Below are 21637 nucleotides of genomic sequence, written 5' to 3' on the forward strand. Positions count from 1 at the left end.
GTCAGAAGACACGTTATCTGTCTCAAAACAAATATTTGGCTTTCCTAGAGAGTTGAAGAAGTTGCACATACTTACGTTAGAACTGACACAGGCTGGTAGAGGCCCAAAATTAGTAGTAGTACTTTATACACTGATTAATCATTTTATACAACTCTAAGCAGCAAAATGACACCCTAAGGAGAGCCAGGCACCCATGCAAATGCTTAGCAAACTTTCTCATGGGTAGGACAGATTAAAGCTGTGAGGTGCTGACAAAAGTTGAGGACAGTGCTGTCATCTTCTTTCCGGGTTAGAAGCTCTGAGTTTTTAAGAGTGGCGTGACGGGCTGAAGTTCAGCAAGCAAAGCTTGGTGTGTTTTTTTCCCCTCCAGGATAAGGAATGCACCATTATTGGCATTAGTGAGCAGAGCAAGTTGGGGGAGTTGCAAGTAGGGGGAAAGCTTTGGAATCAGAGGAGGGCTAGAGAAGGAGGTGGGACAAGATTTGAGGTATAGAGGACCTTGATAAGTGGGAATACACATTCAACTTTAGGTTTCTGTAACATGCGGAAGCAAATGCATGGTCAAGTCAGGGGGCAACCGCATCACCTGCTTGGGGGGCAGGCACCCCTTCCAGCTATAGCTCTGAGGCCAGGTCCAGCAAAGCCAAACTCCCTGACGGTGAGGTGTCATGAGGGTGGCTCCTCCTCCAAACAGTGACGACGGTGCGCATCTTCACTATTTCTTCACCTTGGCATCGTAAGTGCCAGCGTTCTTGTAGGCCCCCACGTAGCCGCTGTTGTCCACAATGTTCTCACGCCCGCTTTTCCCTTTGCCCTTGCCGCTCTCATCGAAGCGCTCCTTATGGGAACCAGTGTACTTGGACGTGTCGGTGAGCCTCTCCACGGCCCCCACGGCCTTGGCTTTCTGCCGATCACAAAAACAAGGGGGGGTCAGAACCATTGTTTGTGCAACACTCATGCTCTCCCCTCAGAACAAGGCCTCCACCACCGCTTCCATCCTCGCAGCTCAAACCCTAATCTTGGGGGTGGAGCCTGTGGCACATGTCCCGTCGGCTCACACCTACACAAGGGCCCACAACCATGCTTGGTTAACATCTGAGGCACCAAAGGCCAATGGCTGCCACTGCTGCTCCTCACCCAGACAAACCAAAGACCATGGAGATGTCTACCAGACAACTGTGGGGAAGCAGTGTCATGAATATGTACAGTTTAGGCCTAGTAACATGTAAAGCCTGAACCAAGCTAAAACAGTAACACAGAGGTGGCTTGCAGTTCCTAGCTGCTAGGAATTTACAACTCAATGGAAGGTGATAAGGTAGCACCTAGGCAGCCAGAAAGACGCCCATCAAGGATGGAATGCAGCTGCAGATCTCCAGGGGGGAGGGAAGAGCTGAGAGGGTGAGCATCCAGCCCCACTTCTGGAGGAAAGGGTCTTTGTTCCTTGTCTCTCGGTGAGATAGGATGTGGGTGCACATCCTGCCCCGCAAGCACCATGTGGCCTCTTAGGTAACTGACCTGAGGATCTACAAAAGAAGCTGACCCAGGTGAGATTTAGAGAATAATAGAGTTAGCCAGTTAGCTTTGTTGTTTTACGCTGATATGTTTCCTAGAAGTTTTTATGCCTCTAGCATTTGCTGCCTTTTGTAACTTTTTGTAACCCTATGTACTTAATAAAGTGAAAATCTTTTTACCATGTTGGTTCATTGTCTGTTGGGGACAAAGGTTCAGAATCCTGCCTGGCTGTTCAGCAAGCTACCAAATCCTCATTGTGGACTAGTAACTTGAGGACTGAGACTTTAAGTAAAGAAAGTGCTCAGCGCCTATAAGGGATATAGTTAAGCCTAGAGGGTCTCAGTGTTCCTGGACGGAGGCACTGTCACATACAGGGTGGTGGCAGTTCTACCGAACAGGGATTCTTGAGGCTCTAGGGTTCAGGAATCAAGAACTCTGAGCACCCAAAACCCTGGGAGTGTAAGACAAGCATACAACAAGCAGCAACAGCAGCAAGCCCCTGTGTTCTTCCCCTGGTGTCATTTTACAGGCCCCAGATGCGCTATCCCCCAGCACAGCATCAGGTGCCAGGGCATCTAGGAACTGTAAAATGGCACTTGGGGAAGAAAAAGGAGGGTATGGTGTTGCTCAAAGGACCCAGCTCTTCCCTGATGCTGCCCCTGCTTCTGTTTGTCCCATCACTTTCAAAAATGGCCATTTTTGCTTCCTGAAAGAGCTGGAGAGGCTACTCACAGTCACGCCCACATTGGTTGGTTCTTTGCCTGCCACCAGCTGGCAGATGGATTCATAGGCCTCTTCCTTGCTTTTGTCCTTAAACTTCTTTGGGGCCAGCTCCTCCAGGGCCTTCTTAAACTCTTCATAGTTGATCACTCGGGCGGACTTTGCTCTGGAACAGAACAGGCACAAAGGATTCACAGCCTGCTCAAGGGATGCGACTGGGTAGGTGACATCTACCTCCCCTCCTTCACCCTATAAACCAGTGATTTTCAACCGGCGTGCCACGATGCATTGTTGGGCCACAAATGATCCACAAGTGTGCTGTGGGAGTTTGGGGGAAGGTCATTTATTAGTAAGGCCTTTGGAGATGTGAGCCCCTGTCGGCAGCACAGTGTGCCTGGTCAATTGTAAAAAAAATAATAACTGATGGTGTGCCTTGACAATTTTAGCGCCTTGTTGGTGTGCCAGGAGGTGAAAAAGGTTGAAAATTCCTGCTATAAATACTTTAGGGCTAAAGAGAGAGAGAAAAAAAAATACATTTGACTAGACAATAAACAATAGAACGCATTTACTTGTGTCCACAATATCACCTACAGAGGTGAGGGGAGCAGAGCAACCTTTGTTTCAAGGGGGTCCTCTGAACCCAGCAGAAGCCATAAACATCAGTCCACGGCCTCTGCCAGACTCAGTCTGAGCCCAAGAAGGCAATAAACAAGAAGGCCAGGGTATCTCAGAGATCGCCTACTTCCGTACAATCCGGCTCACCCTCTCAGGTCATCAGAGAAGGCCTTTTTACAAGTGCCGCCACCCAAGGAGGTCCGGGGGGCAGCTGCAAGAAATAGGGCCTTCTCGGTAGTGGCACCAACATTATGGAACTCCCTTCCCCTTGACTTGAGAATGGCTCCCTCTCTTGAGAGTTTCCGGCGAGGCCTGAAGACCCTTCTGTTTACACAAGCCTTCTGATTCTTTGGCCTTTTTAACATTTTTTACACATTTTGTAGTTTTTACAGGTCTGACTCCTCTGTGACTTGCTCTTTTGTACTCTTTTTATTCTGTCTTTCAATCTGACTGCTGTTTTTTAAGGTCGCTGTTAATGTGTTTTTAATGTTTTTATCTGCTATTTGTTTTAATTTATGTTTTTAAATGTGTTTTATATGTTGTTAGCCGCCCTGGGTCCCTTTGGGGAGAAGGGCGGGATATAAATAAAGTTTTATTATTATTATTATTATAATAAACACAACTTCCAGGTTTTTTTGTAAAACCAGAAGTTGTGCTTTTTGCCTTCTCGGGCTTTGTCTGAGTCTGGCAGAGGCCGCGGATGGATGTCAGTGGCCCTCCGCCAGGCTCAGAGGACCCTCCAGAGGCAAGGGAACTCTCGCCTCTGGTGGGGCATTTGCTGGTGCTTTAATGAAGTATTTCTCAAATTGTGGTTTGGGACCCAGTAGGTGGGTCTCGAGCCAATTTTAGGTGGGCTCTCATTCATTTCAATATTTTATTTTTAACATATTAGACTTGATGCTACCATGGTATGTGACTGCACTTGGGGAAATGTGACAGATGTGTACTTTTAACAGGCTACTATGTATATGCTTTTAACAATGAGAGTAAATGGGACTTACTCCTGGGTAAGTGTGGTAGGATTAAAAATTTCCCTGCTTGATGATGTCTCTTTTGGTCACGACATCAGTTCTGGTGGATCCTGACAGATTCTCATTCTAAAAAGTGGGTCTCAGTGCTAAAAGTTTGAGAACCACTGCTTTAATGCCTTTTCCAAACTACCAAGTGTCAAAAGATATGTGCCACTAAAGAGCGCCTGCTTCTTACTCTCAGTTCTTTATTTTAAGCCTTTCATCATGTGTAAGATGTTTCAGTTCTGTATCAGTTTCCCTGCTGACCTGCTACCAGCCATCAGCTGAATCAAGGGTCTCCAAACTTTTCAGTATGAGAGCCACATCGTATATTTTACACACTTTTGCAGGCCGGAAAAAAAATCTGTTTTACAAATGAGTGAATGAAATTTAAATGGATAAATGAGTTTTATTTGAATCTTTTTTGTAATCAGCATATGATTCAGGATGAAAGAGACGTGACAATTACAAAGAAACAATGCCGTGCTTATACTGAGAAATTATATACAATGAGTAAAAATGTAAACATGAGCAAATTATCTGACAAAAAACAAGTTGCTGCAGGCTGGATAAAATCTTGTGGTGGACCAGATGCGGCCCCTGGGCTGTAGTGTCCCCTGAACTAAATGAACAATTAACATGAAAGACAACTGAAATGCATATAGTGGAATGCAAAGCAGTGAAGGCGCGATTATTCAGTCCAGTGGCAGGGAACACAGAAGAGGACAAATTGCACACAAATGTAGAGGCTCACATGACAAGAGAACCGGAGAGTAATTCACTCAGGCTGAACTTCATAAGTAGGATATAATTAACACCATCTCTGTTTTGACTGAGTAACCCACAAGTAGTTCCCACCAGGACTTGGGTTCCAAGTTAGAGACCCTTGAGCAGGCCCTTGAGCCCTAGGAGAGAGCCCTCTCTCATTGCACAAACAAATCCCTAGCTAGTGCAGCCAAAGCCCTTTCCCTTGCAAGAGAACTATGCTAGTCGCCCGCACTAGTCATGTTTTCTGCAAAAAGGAAGGACTGGCCTCTGGAACAGCAGCTGACATTGAGCAGTTACCAAACACAAAACAGCCTTGCCAATAATGCTGAATCAAGCTGGGATAGCGCTACTGAACAATGCATGTGCCGTCACCCCAGAAGCACAGATGGGAAGCAGAGCAGTACCAGTGAAAGCTATTTTCTGAAGCCCTCCTTCTTGTGAGACTGATTGTGACTGAATTCCCCACTCCCACCTCAGCACTCCTACCTGCAGCCTGGCTAGAAAAGATGTCTGAACTTGGCCAGAGTTTCTATGCCTCACCTCTGAGATCCAATTCACATAACATGCTTTTTTTTAAAGCTGAGATCTAAGCACTTTCCATGTTTAATTAGTAAAACACAAGTGTGGGATCCTGCCCTTTGTTGTAAGGAGCAAATGCATGTTAACATCTTAATTGCAGAGGCCCAAATATTTCTTAATTGCCACTTCAGTGTGTGTGGGAGGAACCAGGCCATTTAACACACACGGACTATTCATGGTCGAAAGTGACACATACACCTTTTGCCACCTGAAGGTGGGCTCTTTCTGAACCCAATTTCAGAATGGAAACTACCAGTTGGCTTACGGGGTCCTTATCGCAGGATCAGCACTTCAGTGCTGCAACCAGGACATCTGGAGTTCCTTGAAATGTTCCTTTTTTCATAAGGGCCAAACCAGACATGCACCAAAATGCACAACGTTGGCCTGATGGGGCAGGTAAGTTTATTTATAAATAGCACATGATGGGAGGTTCTAAATGTGGTTAAATCATGGCAAGGGGCAAGGGGGCGTTAGTACTTTGGTCCTGCTGTTGTTTCAATTCCAATCATGGGGAGGGGGTGGCAAAACATCATTTTGAGCTGGGGAAAAAGGTCTTCAACTGGCACTCCTGCATGCTGTTATAAACAAAACTTCTCCTTCCTGCCAAAATTGGGCCATCTTGCACATTTAGGGCCCAGCTAGGTGTATGCCTTGTTTGGACCTTAACCATGGAGAGCTGCTGCCAGCCAGGCAGTGTCTGACAATACTGAGCTGGGAGGAACCCGTGGTCTGACTCCACAGCTGGCAGTGCCTTCTGCTCAGGGGACACTTACTTCACCTTGCTGAAGACGATGTCCACATCAGTGCTGGTGACACCTTTTCCATCTGTCACTTTGCAGTCCTTGCACAGCTTGGCCCAGTTCTTGCCATTCATTTCTTGCCCGGTGGCTTTGGTGTCACCATAGATTGCAAACTTCCGGAAGCTCTCCTCTAGTGAGGCCATATCCGTACTCTCCGCCATGATGCTCTGTGGGCACAAGCAGAACTGAAATGGGGCAGCTGCTCAGTAGCTGCAGCAGAGGCCGCCACATGTACTGAAGCGTGCGCATCTTCCAAAGTCCAGCTGCACAAGGCCATTCTATCAATGAGGCCGACTGAGACAGCCACCTCAAGCAGCAGGTTTGTAGGGGGAGCCCACCTCTGCCTGCCCACTTCCCTCAATTCCTCCTCCCACCCCTGCATTGGAAAAGGAAGAAACAGAAGAAGGAAGAGCATGAAGAGTCTCTGCATGAATTGCCACCTGAAATGTGTATCACTGGTGTGGAGATTCTCTGTGCATAACAAAGGTGATCTAAATCAGGGGTCTCCAAACATTTTGGCCAGAGGGCCGCATCAAATATCTGGCACAGTGTTGAGGGCTGGGAAAAAATTTAAATATAAAATTTATGTAAATAAATTAGAGATGGAACTTAGATGAGTGAATAAATGAATGAATGGGCTCATTAATTCAAACTCTCTGGCCCTTAAAACACCCTGCACGTGCAACCAGAGCACAGTTCTAGTCATGTTCGGCCAAATGGGCCAGAGGCTTTCAGGGGACAAGAGGCTGGCCGCGGGCCAGATTGAGGCTGGATTGGAGACCCCTGATCTAAATCACTGTTTCTCAAACTGTGGGTCGGGACCCACTAGGTGGTTAGTGAGCCAATTTCAAGTGGGTCCCCATTCATTTCAATACCTTATTTTTAGTATAATAGACTTGATGCCACCATGGTATGCGACTGGATTTGGAGAGATCTGTACTTTCAAAGAGCTATAATGTATAAGCTTGTAACAATGAGGCTTATTGATTTATTCGTTTGTTTGTTTAGTAATCCGACTTTCTCCCCAGAGGGCACCCGAAGCGGCTGAGTAAGTGTGGATAGGACTTCAGCCTAGGATTATTAAAAATCTTTCTCGCCTGATGATGTCACTTCTGGTCATGACATCACTTCCAGTGTGTCCCGACAGACTGTCATTCTAAAAAGTGGGTTCTGGGCTAAAAAGTTTGAGAACCATTGATCTACATGGTTAGTGGAGCTACACTCTGAAGTCACTTCCACAGAAGGAACCAGGTGAGGAGCACTTGCTCTGCCACTCCCAGAGTCTGCAGAGGTTTGCTCAGGCATTATACCAAAATTAGCTGACATCAGTGACTGGCATAGACCAGGGACAAGCAAAAACCGGTGCAGCAAAATGACTAAGAGACTGAGGGCCCAGTCCTATCCAATTTTCCAGAGCCAGTGCAGCTGTGCCAATGGGGCATACGTTGCATCCTTTGGTGGGGAGGCAGTCACAGGCCTCCTCAGGGTATGGGAACATTTGTTCCCTTACCTCCAGGCTGCACTGCAGCTGTGCCAGTGCTGGGAAACTAGATAGGATTTGGCCCTAAGCTAGCAATTGAGACTTCCTTGGTTTAGATCTCACTTCTGCCAGGAACCTGGCCTTGGGCTAGTCTCTGGCTAGGCTTCCTCTCAGCCTCAGCTGCAACATGGGGTCATAATGACACTGTTCATTGAAACATGGTTCCCCTTCATGCACTTTGCAAACACACACATCCTAGCACCCACCACATTACAAATGGTCATATGGCAAGATGTTCTGATCATTAATATCTCCATTGTTTTTATTGACCTGAAAGGAAGAAGCTGGTGCTTTTTTCTCCTCCTTTAATTCCTTGATGCTTTGTCTGTTTGTTTCTATTTTCCCTACATTGCAACCATAAGATACTTTTAAAACAGCAAAACCTATTTATATATATTTATTTTCTGGGAACTTCTACTTTCTTTTCTGCTCCCAGGAGAAGCCTCCTAAAGTGGTTTGCATCCATTAAAAATAATGAACTCATCAAAAATATTACAATAAAGAAAAACAGAGAGAGAGAGAGAGAGAGAGAGAGAGAGAGAGAGAGAGAGAGAGAATCCAAAGCGATGACTCCAGATTAGAATAAGCAATGGAGCTGAGAGACCAACTGAAGAATGTGGGGGGGGGGGGAACAGGATGACACACACACACACACACACACACACACACACACACACACACACAACACTGGCAGTTAAAAGATCACAAATACTTTCCTTGCAAATTTGTTGTAAAGACAACATCAAGATAATACACATGTAGCCTGCAATACAATGCTAAACAGTATTATAATTGACACAGGGGGAAAAAATGCAATTCACACACAACCCTGACTTGCCCCGGGGTATTTATCCCGGGTTATATGCAAACTCCCAACAGGGAGGTTCCTGCCCGAAGCATCTATTCCTTGCAAAATTAGCTCTCCCTGCAGTCCAATGTTCCTCTGGGGAGATTTTGTCCATTTCTCATGGATGTCTGCCCTTAGCTACCCCCTTGTTCTGGCTCTCGGCCAGGATCCGCCCGTGCCCAGGGCAGGCTATAAGGGAAGAAGCAAAGCTGGGGGGGTTGCCAGGTCCGAGACCTTAGTTACAGCCTGACATTAAACAAAAACAGGCGTGTGGGCTTGGCTGCTGGGGTGGCCACAGTTTGTGTTGCCTGGCAATGGTTGCTATGGGTGGGTCATGCTCCTTGGATGTGGCTGCTGTGAGGATTAACATGTGTACTTATCTCCATACAAACATACACACACGTATGTGTGTGTGATCTTTCAGCACTATCAAAACTTGGCAATCAAGGTGGCACTTAAAACAAAACAAGAGGACTGCAGGCACCGTGGATCATGGCAGGAGGTCAGTGAGAAGACCCGATGCAATGCATGCAGTCACAGAAATGCATGCACACATGCACACTCACATGGGCAAAAAGGCACACAGCAGGCGCATGGGCAAAGCACTGATAACTGGGACACCCAGTGTAACTTCCTGCATTGAGACCTGCCTACAAAGCCTCCCTGACACCAGAATATACAGATCCCCGGATTTCCAGGAACAAGTCTGTGCAAGACACAAAACGACGTCCCAAACATGATCATACAAAACTTCGCATTGATCTGCAGCGGCAAGGGCATTGGAGCAACTGCCTGTGCCAGTGATTCCCAAAGTGGTGGGTCACAACCCACCGTTAGGAACCCAAGCTGGGCCATTCCCCCTTAAGGGGCGTGGCCCAGTAATGGGTGTCCCGACAACGCCACAGCAACTGCGGCGCCACAGGAACCCAGGGGCTCTCCTCCTTACCTGGGGTGCCCTGCTTGCCTTGGGGAGGGTCTGGAAGGTCTGCAGCTCACTCTGTGGTGCCTTCGGGACACCTCGCCCCAGGTCCAATGCTCAAAAACACTCACCTGCCGTCCTAAAGTCTGAGTAGGACTTTGGCAACCACTGGTCTATGCACCTGTATTTAATTTCAGTGAAGAAAAATACCACAGCTTTTTTCAAGACTGTTGTCCTTATTTAGCAGCCTAAAATCTAAGCCAACATACCAGGGAATGAAGTTTGGTTATTCACTGAGGAAAGAAATGGATTGCGCAAATGCACAGAGGTTCTGTCTTGTTGATTCATAGGTTTTCGAGCTGAGCCCTGGCACTGAAATAATTAGCCCAGCACGCTGGTTCCCATACTGGCCAACTAGGACATCAGCAAATAGGACAGACGAGCCCTCTCCTTCCAAGTGCTGCTCTTTAGCAGTTGGTATTCAGTAGTATACAGTCTTGGCACAGGGAGGCTCCATCATTTAGAGACCTGTCCACCATGAATGCATCTAATCCCCATATAAGAATTTGAGATTAATCCCTGGCATGTATATCAGTGCATGCATGTTGGCAACCTTCAGTCTCGAAAGACTCTGGTATCACGCTCTGAAAGGTGGTTCTGGCACAGCGTCTAGTGTGGCTGAAAAGGCCGATTCGGGAGTGACAATCCCTTCCACACTGGGAGCAAGTGCAGTCTGTCCCTGGTCTGTCTCCCTGGCTATGGACCTTCCTTCTTTGCCTCTTTGCCTCAGTTTGTTGGCCAAGTGTCTCTTCAAACCGGGAAAGGCCATGCTGCACAGCCTGCCTCCAAGCGGGCCGCTCAGAGGCCAGGGTTTCCCACCTGTTGAGGTCCACTCCTAAGGCCTTCAGAACCCTCTTGCAGATGTCCTTGTATCGCAGCTGTGGTCTACCTGTAGGGCGCTTTCCCTGCACGAGTTCTCCATAGAGGAGATCAGTAAGCAGACTTAAAGATGCATACAGGCATATACAGGAAACTAAGTTTATCCAAATGCAAATACTGTGGTCCCTTGGCATCCATGGTATCAGTGGACTTGACTATCGGCGGACGCCAGGGGATCGAGCGCAGGGCAGTTACTGACAATTCCGGAAGCCACTTCCAGGTTGTGCTGAGGCTCATGACTTCTGCCCTTGGTCCAGGATCTCACCAGAATGCATTGCGTAAGTGATTGGGAAACACTTCCTTGATTCATTCTGGAGGGCCAAGGGAGGGTGCGCTGGCTTTGGCACAATCCGGAATCGGCTGCTGGGAGCACCAGAGACTGCCCTGTAGCTGGCACGATTTGCAGTGCTAAACTAGGGAATGCTATTTTTTTTTTAACTTTTTTTAAAGCAGGTTTTATGATCCACCGATGTAGGCATCTGCGAGGGGTCTGAGAACGGAATCCCCGCAGATGTCAAGGGCCCACTGTACCCTTGTCTGATATGCTTGGGTCCGGATAATGCTACTATATGACCCAAGTCATACATGCCAAATAACCTGCATGGGTTACACGTGCAAGCACAGAGCCAAAGACATCTTTCCAAGATTTTTCAAACAGACATTTGCCATACATTTATGCCCTACTCCTCAGTCAAGGGTCCCAGAGCAGCACATCTGGAGTTCATTCTTAATGGTAAAAGTGGTTCAGCGGTGGAACAGATTGCCAAGGGATGTGGTTGATTCTTCCTCACTTGAGATCTTCAAGCAGTGGCTTGACAAGTATCTGCTGGAGATGTTCGACGAGGATATCCTGCTACAAGCAGGGGGCTGGACTATATGACATTGAGAGTCACTTCCAACTCTAAATTTCTATGATTTCTCTCCCCCACAACAGTCCTGCGGGTTAGGCTAATCTAAGCAAGAGTGACTTGCCCAAAGTTACCCTGTGAACTTTGTAGCTAGCAAGGATAGGAATCCAGTCTTCTCATATCCAGGTTTGATGTTCTTGCCCCACCTCCATGCTGGCTCTCCCATTCCTTCTTTTCATATTTTGCGCATACAAGCAGAACAGCATTTACTCATCACATTTGTCTACTGCTTTTCCAAAAAAACCGCATTGGAAGAAGCAAACAAAATGCACACAAATTTGGTATGATTGAAAAACAAACACACGTGCCATTGAACCTACCACCTAAATGCAAAAATATTTGATATTACACGAAAGGGTGCAACTATACCCCATAGGTACCATGGGGTACATATATACTATGGGGTGCAAATACACCCCATATGTGCCACACAATGCACTGCACAGAGGCATCAATGCAATTAGAAAGAAAGCAGCAGTCACAGCCTCCATGAACAATCCTAAAGAATCGTATATTATATACCTAAAGCAGTATATAAATACTGTTAGTTAGTTAGTTAGTTAGTTAGTTAGTTAGTTAGTTAGTTAGTTAGTTAGTTAGTTAGTTAGTTAGTTAAAGAAGGGCACAAACAAAGATACCTAAGACACTCAGGGTGCAATCCTAACCCACTTTCCAGTAATGAATAGGTCTATGGAACTCTTTGCCACAGGATGTGGTGCTGGCGTCTAGCCTAGACGCCTTTAAAAGGGGATTGGACAAGTTTCTGGAGGAAAAATCCATTATGGGGTACAAGCCATGATGTGTATGCGCAACCTCCTGATTTTAGAAATGGGTTAAGTCAGAATGCCAGGTGTAGGGGAGGGCACCAGGATGAGGTCTCTTGTTATCTGGTGTGCTCCCTGGGGCATTTGGTGGGCCGCTGTGAGATACAGGAAGCTGGACTAGATGGGCCTATGGCCTGATCCAGTGGGGCTGTTCTTATGTTCTTATGTTAATGGCCAATTTAGCACTCAGGCTATTCTTCAAATGCTGGCCTAGGGGGACAAGTACCTTTGCAAGGAGGAGAGCCATGCAAGCCCTGAAATAGGTGCCCTCTTGTTCAAGAAGCAAATCGCTGAACAGACAAACCCAGTACAGTGAAGTAGATGTTTTAATTTTAGGGATCTCCCTCTTGTCTTTCCATCATAAGAATTGCACACAGTCCACTTGCAACAACAAATCATAAAACAATGTTTGGCACCCTCAAATTTAAACACAGTATAATTTAGATACAATTACAATGTCAATAAAACTGGTCATAAAGTAGCAATAAAATCATGTGGGGGGGGGAGCAGAATAAAAGCTACATATTAAAAGCAGGCTAGAATGGCCATATTTCACAGCCCGGAGGAAAGTTAGCATGGACAGAGCCAGCCATATCTCCCTAAGGAGAGAGTTTTAAGGTCTGGGAACGATTGCAAAAAAGGACAACTTCCAGGTCCCAAACAAGTGTGTGTAAAGCTAATTGGGTAAGAGGCACTTAATTGTAAACCCTGCTAATTGGGTAAGAGGCACTTTTTCAAGTGGGTGCTCCTTTTTTTAGCAGTGGGAGAGTAACTGGCCCACCTCACCCCAGCACTGTCTGTTCTAGTGGCTGTCTGCTGGTATTCCCTGGCATCTTTTTAGATTGTGAGCCCTTCTGGGACAGGGAGCCATTTAGTTATTTGATTTTTCTCTGTAAACCGCTTTGTGAACTTTTAGTTGAAAAGCGGTATATAAATACTGTTATTATTATTATTATTATTATTATTATTATTATTATTATTATTATTATTATGCAGGCATTATTATTATTATTATTATTATTATTATTATTAATAATAATAATAATAATAATAATAATAATAATAATAATAATAATAATAATGCCTGCATGGCTTAAGATGCAGGAACATGTGTCTGGATCCCTGATCAGCTATGACTTCTTGTCATGTGTTCACTGGCTATTTAGAAAGATAGACCTGCCCTAGACAGCGTACGTGTTGACTGTCAGAAACACCAATATACAACAGCAGCGAACATGATTCTGGTAAGTGTGTACCAGACTGGAAATGGGGAGGCCTGGGTTCAAATTCCCATGCAGTCACAAAAACTCACTGGGTGAACTTGAGCCAGTCATTCTCAGACTCTCAGTCTAACTGATCTCACAGGGTTCTTGGGAGGATACAAACTGGGAAGTGGAAGAACCATGAATGCTAACCTGAGCTGCTTCGAGGCATAGTGGGATAGAAATATGGATGACAAATAGCCAGCATGAAAATGATAGAAACCAGATTCCAGATTTTGTTTATTGACTTCAACAGTTATAACCTGCTATTCCACAATTGCTCAAGCCTTTATTAATAGTTCTTTCATCAGATCAACTAACAAGCTCCATTGTTGTGCACGGTTTGCTAGTTGCACCCTCTTGGGTAGTCTTGGATACACAAACATATAACTTGCCTTGACAACACAGCGTCCACAAACTCAGCACACTATCACAATTCAGACATCAAGCCACACCATTTGTGCTAACCATGGTTGAGAACTCCAAACTGTGGTTTGAACTTCCAAAGAAACAAGAGCCAAACTGGTTTAGAGTTCCTTGTCTGGATACATTTTCGTATGCTTAGCTCTCCTGTTTCTGTGATGTGTACCTCTAGCACCGCTCCTTTCACTGCCTGGAATGAGAAGGAAGAGGAAGTGTAGAGGAGACAATAATGATAGGCTCAGGCATCTCTGCCACATTAGCCCACTCTCCTCCTCTCCTCTCCTCTCCTCTGCATTTCCTAAATTGGAAGAGGGGGATGGAGCAGAAGAGGGAGTAGGAGGGGGAAGAGGAACAGTGGAGGCAGGTGGGCAGGTGGAGGCAGGTGCACCCTATGAACTTACTGACTGAGGCAACCATCTCAGCCAGCCTTTAGGATGTGCCATCTCTGATGATAATGTACCAACATTCAGTAGTCACACTGTACTGGAAGAGAATGATTCAAAAATTGTAACCTCTGGGACAGAACAGGAATAAATGGTGACGCTGAAACCAGCACAGATGCTATTTCTACACTGGTGCAAACCACACCAGTTCACTAGCATCACTATCAATTCTCAGGTGCAATGCGGACATTTAGAGAACAGATGGGAGATAAAGAACGGCCACTACTAGGGCTGAAGGGGGAGCTCACTCCAGTTAGTGCAGACAAGGGGGCTATCAGGATTTTGTTACCCCTGCAGGTCTCTTGTGCCTTTAAGCACCATGAAACAAGCAGAAATTCACCATGGGCATTTTCTACATCACAGCATCTCTTAGGGGAAAAACGGCAATGCTGGAGAGACATGTCCTTAAGTGTGTTTAAGGAGGACTGGTAATGTGTTGTGGCTCTAGGCCTGCACGAGGAAACAGGATGTCCCTGGTTCAAATGCTGCTCTGCCATGAACTTGCTAGGAGGCCTACGCAAGCAGCCTCAGCCTCTCCTATCTGCAATATGGGGGCTAATGACATTTATCTTGCAGAGCAGTTCTAAGGTGATACTGAGCATGCCTCTGCACCCCACCTGTCCCTCCTCAGTGAGCCTCGTGGGTCTGCTGGCCTTAATAGAACTGGATTCTGCAACTCAAAAGTATCTTGGTAGGGGTGTCAGATCAATCTAGATCAGGTAGATCAGAGGATAACAAGACTTAAACCTGAGACTTAAAGCCGCTGAAATCAACAGGGTTTAGAGCACTTATACCCCTATTCTTATCCCCCTGGGGGCTGGGGATAAGAATAGGCCCTCAGTTTGGCTGTACTTGTCGTAAGAGGCGACTAAACAGCCGCCGGGTAGATGGGACTCGTCAGCCTGGGAAGGCAGCTCATCTGAGAGAAGGAAAACTCGGATCCCAAACCTCCACTACCTTGTGGCTACATCCAGTTATGAAAAAGGCTTCAGGAGTCAACCTCCAGGCAAAATCCGGAGCCAGAGTCCCTGAGGCAGTTCATGGCTGAACACAGTCACGTTCTGGCAACTCCTGCGACGCCACTGGAACCAACCGTATTGGCCTCTGCCTTTCCATTGGACCATTTCAGCGACGTGGAGAGGGGGGATTTGCTGCATGGGTAACAGCCTATCCTCCATACCTATTTTACCCAGGCTTCGCGCACTGGAGAGGACACTCTGTTCCAGAACCACCATTCAGAGCGTGACACCATAGACTTCCGAGACTGAAGGATGCCAACAAAAAAAAAACGAGCACTTAACTTACTGTTGGCTGTTACACACTTCAGTGAGATGTACTTTTCTGTCAACTAATTCAAAATATTCTTTCTATCCTCATATTGCGGGTTCCTGCTGCCATCCCCTAAAGTAGTGGTTCTCAACCAATGTGCTGTGGCATATTGGTGTGCCAGGGATGGTCCACAGGTGTACTGTGAGAGGTTGGGGGAGGGTCATTTATTAGGAGGGCCTTCAAGGATGTGAGTCCCCCACTGGTAGCATGGTGTGCCTTGTCAATGGTCAAAAAACTGATGGAAGACAAAAAACTGTCTTGCCCTGAAAATTTTAGTACCTTGTCAGTGTGCCATGAGATGAAGAAGATTAAAAAATGCTGCCCTAAAGATTCTCACTTATCTAAGGGAACACAAAGCAAAATGATATGTAGCCAGGCAGGGCTGCTCCATTTGAAACCAATTTATCCCCAGGGATGCTGCAGAATCGACCCAAAGCACCTGCCTGCTAGACAGAATCCTAACGTCAGAGGAAGACAGGTGGACTGCATTCCCGCCTGTGTGACTGCACCCAATTGAGGAGCACACTATTTCCTGACTGTCATTTAGGGCAGAAAAAGTATTATCATCTTTCATTTTTCCAGCTCCTGAGTAAGGAAAAGCAAACTGCAGGGTCCAGAGGAAAGGCACTGTGTAAGGCATTTTGCTCCCAGTCTCCACACCGATCTGGTTCCACCTAACAACCAACCCAGCAGTTCCCTTTGGGACATACTAAAAAGGATTCGGCCAAACAGCTATTGGAATGCACTGGTGCCATAATCTAGAGCAGAAACAATGGAGACCTGCTCAAAAATTTTCTGAAGACTGGGGGACCCCCATATCCACAGACGCCAAATCCGTGGATTCACTTATCTGCGGATCAGGTCCGGGCCTCCCAGGGCCCACACCCACCTCCTCCAGAGGCGAGGGGAACTCTGAGCTCACCAGAGGCTGGGGACATCCGTCCCTGACCTCTGCCAAGCTCAGACTGAGCTCCGAGGTAATTTTAAAAACGCAACTTTCACAAAGAAACCAGAAGAGACACTTTTAATGCCTTATAAGACATTGGGAGACCCAGGGCTCCCCTAAGCTCTGGAGGGGGTGCACGTGGGGGTGTGTGCTGGGGGGGCCCCCGGGCACTGGAGTGCTTCCATAGGCCTCTCAGTGCCTTATAAGTCTTTAAAAACATTCGTTTCTCTGTGAAACCAGGCTTTTTATTGCCTGAGAGCTCAGTCTGAGGCCTCTGCTAACTTAACAGACTTTCAGCATTAATGGAGAGTCCTGCTATTAGTCTTTTCTAAGCAAGTGTTCCATTTCACTGCACAGTACATCTATTAGGGTTACAATACTTAAAAACATAAGAACATAAGAGCAGCCCCACTGGATCAGGCCATAGGCCCATCGAGTCCAGCTTCCTGTATCTCACAGCAGCGCACCAAATGCCCCAGGGAGCACACCAGATAACAAGAGACCTCATCCTGGTGCCCTCCCCTGCATCTGACATAGCCCGTTTCTAAAATCAGGTGGTTGCACATACGCATCATGGCTTGTAACCCGTAATGGATTTTTCCTCCAGAAACTTGTCCAATCCCCTTTTAAAGGCATCCAGGCCAGATGCCATCACCACATCCTGTGGCAAGAAGTTCCACAGACCAACCACATGCTGAGTAAAGAAATATTTTCACTGCGGCCGCACATTGGGTCGACACTTTCATCGACCTGTCCACCACCACCCCAAGATCTCTCCTTTTTGAGATGTGGTGACCAGAACTGGACGCAATACCCCAGGTGTGGCCTTACCAGACTCCAGGTGTGGCCTTACCATAGTCAATTAAACTTCGTCAATTAATCAGTAGATGGATTGATGAAAAAACATCATCAATTTGAGAGACTACAAGCCTGCATATTTTTAATTTTTTTAATTCTTTTTAAAGACATACTATGAAAAGTGGTAGGCTGCAACACCACCAGCAAGAAAGAAGGTGAAACTCCTCTTTCAAAACAACGTCTGCTGTGATACAGTTTAAATAGAACTGTCATTTTTCCTATGAACTCGAAAACTATGCTGATGTAATCGCTTGATCAACTGATTAACTAAAACTCATACGCTCAATCAGCTATGATGTACAGAATCAGGTTACCACTCCCATACTTATAATTCCATTTATCTGGCAATTTCCATTCTCTTGCATCAGCTTAATTTTAAGAAGTGGGAGAAATAATACTCCCCACCCCCCAATCAGTACAATGTCACCCATCCACGAACCTCTTGCTGATCTCACTTCCACCAGCACACAAGTGCAGACATGCACTAAACCAGGGTGGGCTAAGGTCATTTTCACACATGATCCCAAAAGTACCTTTCAGGCTTTTGTGCACCTGTGTAAATGCTGACAAAGCAGAATAATAATGGAAGACAGCAACTTTTGATACAAGCAGATATTCCAGTTCAGAGCAAGTCCATTCCCCACTGGTCAGTTTCCAGTGGCTACCTGTATGTCTGCTGGTTGTTGGAGTCAGAGAACTGAACCATTCAAAACTGGTTTCCTTCCGACTCCGGTGCTGAACTTTAAAAAGCTGTTCAGTAACCAGTGCAGACACTTAGAGCCAATTTAGAAATAATTCTGAATGAAGTGTATAATACTCTTTTCCTTACAGCAGCAGTTCTCAAATGTTTTGGTCTCTGGAGCCCTTGACACTCCTAAACGGAGTCATTGAGTCCCCCAATGCATGCGCGGGGTCTCAGGGAGCCCTAGAGCGCTGGTGCATGCACGAAGTGTCACAGCACCAAGCAGATGGTGTGCAGTTATGGGGTGCTCATGGAGTACCTGAACGAATCTCAGGGAGCCCCAGAACTTCTAGGAACACACTTTGAAAAACACTGCCTTTCAAGGTAACTCTCAGTCTAAAATGTTAGCTGTTTAACTTAAGGGGGAAAAAATGCATTTTTTAAAACTGACTAACAAAATACACACAACAGCAAAACAAACTATCAGTCCTAAAAATTGCAAGTAGGATGCCTGATCACTGAACCACTTATTTTGAATTGGTTAACACTTGATTTTGTTTTGGAGCTTAGTTATGGTTCAGCTTCAAGGCAACCAGAGAGATTTGGAGATTGGATTTCACACTGATTTACTCAAAAACCCTGCAACTGATGGGCTGCAATCCACAAGAGTTTATATTGAAATGAATGGGTTCACCTTTAAAGTACTGTACTACAGGACTCATTGTGGCACTTTCTGAACTATTAGGGGGATTCAGGTTTGGTTCAATTCACTGGTTAGAATTCTTAAAACCAATGCTGGATTGGCAATTTCAGTCTAATGCTATCAGAGCATTACTTATGCTTGCAAGCAAGGATGCATACTTTTTAAACTGCAGTCCTTACATACTTACCAGAGAGTAAATCCCACTGAATTTAGAGGTACTTACTTCTAAGTAAACATGCTTAGGATTGCACTGTAAGATCTCAACTCAGGATCATTTAGGTGCCTTAACTGTCATGAGATTTTGCACTGTACATTTAAAAACATGTTGACCAGCCGTAAAAAGGGTCTGCACATCTTCATCCCGTGGATGTACGGAACACACAGAGGAGAACCAGGCATGTGCCCACTGATCCTGCCCCAACATTTGACCATTCATCGCTAGCATGAGCCTATGTCTGGATCAGGTTCCTGGTTGCATAGAGAAGTCCTTTGCAAACATCTAGCTGTATGGGGCGTGGTCAGAACCTTTCCCACTCACAGTGAATGGGCAAGCACTGGTCAGCCAGCTGACATCAAAGATGCAATCAGCACATACGCTGGCATTTTGAGCAAGCAAAGCATTTCAGGTGCATTAGTCCTTACCACAATCCTTTAAGGTAGGCAGGTAGCATTATCTCCATACTGCAGCTAGGGAAGACTGAGGCTGAAAGGGAGTGGCATGCTCCAGGTCAGGTGAGAGCTGGAGAAAGGCTTGATCAAGGGCTCAGGATGGAGGAAAGTGTCAGGACACGTGAAGTCTCCAGGAGACTCCAATTAAACTGAACAAGTTACACAACACAAGACTGAAGTTAGCTCACTATATTCTAGAGCCAATGTAGACGTGACACTGAAATTACAGAGGCAACGTTTAAAGTGTTCTAGAGCAAAAATGATTAGGGCCCAATCCTATCCAACATTCCAATGCTGATGCAGGCACAATGCAGCCCTGAAGTAAGGGAACAATCCATGGCTGCCCCCTCCGACTTCAGGATGCAGTGCATGCCCCTTTGGCACGGCTACATCAGTGCTGGACAGCTGGATGGGATTGAGCCCTAAAAGTCCTTTATGCATTATGGCTCCAGTTGTGAATTCAGAAAAAAACAGCTCTGTCTGCTTTCCCAGTTACATTGTCACCAATGGCATAGCCAGAGGGGGTGCAAAGCACTATGTTTTGCAGGGAGCCTCAGCGCAGCATGCAAGCGGGCCCTCCCCTTCCTCTTCAGAGCCATTCCAGGTGGTGGTAGCAAAATGGAAGCATCCACCTCTTCTCTGGGTCTTCTCTGGCATTTGCCTCTGTTTTGTTCTCACCACCCAGAATGACTCCGAAGGGGAGCGGGAGGGGACACGCTGAGGCTCCCCGCAAAACTTAGTGTTTTGCACCCCCTCTGGCTACGCCACTGATTGTCACATTCAAGTGGGTGATTTTTGCATTCATGTTTAAGGTTTTTTTTCCATGCATGTGTGAATGCCCCAATTCAGGGCAAGGTGCAGATTAGGAAGCCAAATCACATCTCAGGCAAAGCTGATGGAGATCGCATGATGGAGGTCCATCCATGGAAGGGCACGTGTGTACAGTACAGTATTACTAAATGCAGATGGTCCTCCGTGATGCACCCCTGTGTTCTCACAACCAGGGTCATGAACGGGGACAGGGTGTGCACGGATTTCTCCTCCCCTCCAACAAGTGAAAGAAACAGAGATTCTGTTAGTGAATGGTGGGCCCAATCCCACCCAATCTTCCAGTGCCGGTGCAGCTGTGCCAATAGGGCATGCACTGCATCCTGTGAAGGAGAGGTAGTCACAGAGGCCTCCTCAAGGTATGGGAACATTTGTTCCCTGGTCTCGGGGCTGCACTATGGCTGCACCGGTGCTGGAAAGTTGGATAGGATTGGGCCCAATGTGTACAGGACACCAGCTGAGCAGTTACTCCGCATCAGCCGAATTAGTTACACCGAAGTAGTTACTTCAAATTAGTTACTCTGAGGAGGCGCAAACAGGTGCAGGGCAAAAAAAAAAAACATCTACTTCCTTAGTGGCTTCACAGGTCGTGCGCCCATGGGTCTACTCAGAAGTAAACCCTGCGAGGTCCCAAAGATGCTGACCCTCCCATCCGGGCGTCAAGGAATGCAATGAGCAGACCCCGCTGCAGCACCCACTAGGCATGACTGCTTTACCCCTCGCAGCCTCGGATCAGTGGCGTAGCTAGAGGGGGTGCGAAGCACTATTGAGTTTTGAAGGGGGCCGCATCATAGCATGTCCATATGGGGGGGGCCCAAAGAGGAGCGCAGGCGACAGAGGCTGCAAGGGGTGAAGCAGTCCTGCCTAGTGGGCGCTGCAGAGGGGTCTGCCCATTGCATTCCATGGGGGGGCCAAATAGGAGCGCAGGCGACAGAGGCTGCAAGGGGTGAAGCAGTCCTGCCTAGTGGGTGCTGCAGAGGGGTCTGCCCCTCTGCAGGTGTGAGCAGGGAATGCGGGTCGGCTGCTACCGCTCTGATCACGCCTCTGCAGGGATCCCGGGGTCCGGGAGCAGCCTGGAGCCCCCACCCCGCGCCCCCGGGAGCCCCGCTCCTTACCCCGCTGCTGCTGCCGCCGCCGCCGGCCGTCCAGGCTGCGCCCCGCCTTGCGCTCTCCAGCCGCGCCGCTGCAGCTTGGGCGAGGCTCCGCTGTTGACTCGCGTCTCCATAGAGACCTCCCCGACACAGCGCGGGGGGGGCAGGAGAGCCGAGGCGCCTCCCCGAGCCCGGGCCCCGGGCCAGGCGGGCGAGAGTGCAGGCGCCCGGGAGGATGAGGATGGCTCCAGCATCTGCTGCCGCCTCCGGAGCGCGCAGGAAGGAGCTGGGTGGCGGCGCTCGGCTGGCCTGCCAGGAGGGTCCAGCCCAGTGGCGTAGCGGGGGGGGCAAAGCACTCAGTCTTGCAGGGAGCCACACCGCAGCGCGCAAGGGGCCCCTGCCCCCCCTTCGGAGCCATTCCA

The 21637-nt window shown here is 47.3% G+C and overlaps 1 protein-coding gene across 1 annotated transcript; it reads right to left on the minus strand.

The window, feature by feature from the left end:
* Positions 1-261: 261 nt before the first annotated feature.
* TPPP3 (tubulin polymerization promoting protein family member 3) lies at positions 262-21407 on the minus strand. Its single transcript, XM_066637287.1, has 4 exons — positions 21240-21407; positions 5978-6171; positions 2245-2398; positions 262-904 (listed from the first exon to the last, which is right to left on the minus strand). Exons 2-4 carry the CDS (start codon positions 6163-6165, stop codon positions 716-718), a joined length of 531 nt encoding a protein of 176 aa, XP_066493384.1. The 5' UTR covers positions 6166-6171; positions 21240-21407; the 3' UTR covers positions 262-715.
* Between the last annotated feature and the right edge of the window lie 230 nt (positions 21408-21637).

The sequence above is a fragment of the Tiliqua scincoides genome, chromosome 9, assembly GCF_035046505.1.
Source record: "Tiliqua scincoides isolate rTilSci1 chromosome 9, rTilSci1.hap2, whole genome shotgun sequence".
Taxonomy (NCBI): domain Eukaryota; kingdom Metazoa; phylum Chordata; class Lepidosauria; order Squamata; family Scincidae; genus Tiliqua; species Tiliqua scincoides.

Coding starts and splice junctions, on each gene's coding strand:
- TPPP3 (XM_066637287.1), bottom strand. CDS start 6,165: ATGGCGGAGAGTACGGATATGGCCTCACTAGAGGAGAGCTTCCGGAAG. Junction 2,399..5,977: donor ATCGTCTTCAGCAAGGTGAA/GTAAGTGTCCCC, acceptor GTTCTGTTCCAG/AGCAAAGTCCGCCCGAGTGA. Junction 905..2,244: donor CAACCAATGTGGGCGTGACT/GTGAGTAGCCTC, acceptor TGTGATCGGCAG/AAAGCCAAGGCCGTGGGGGC.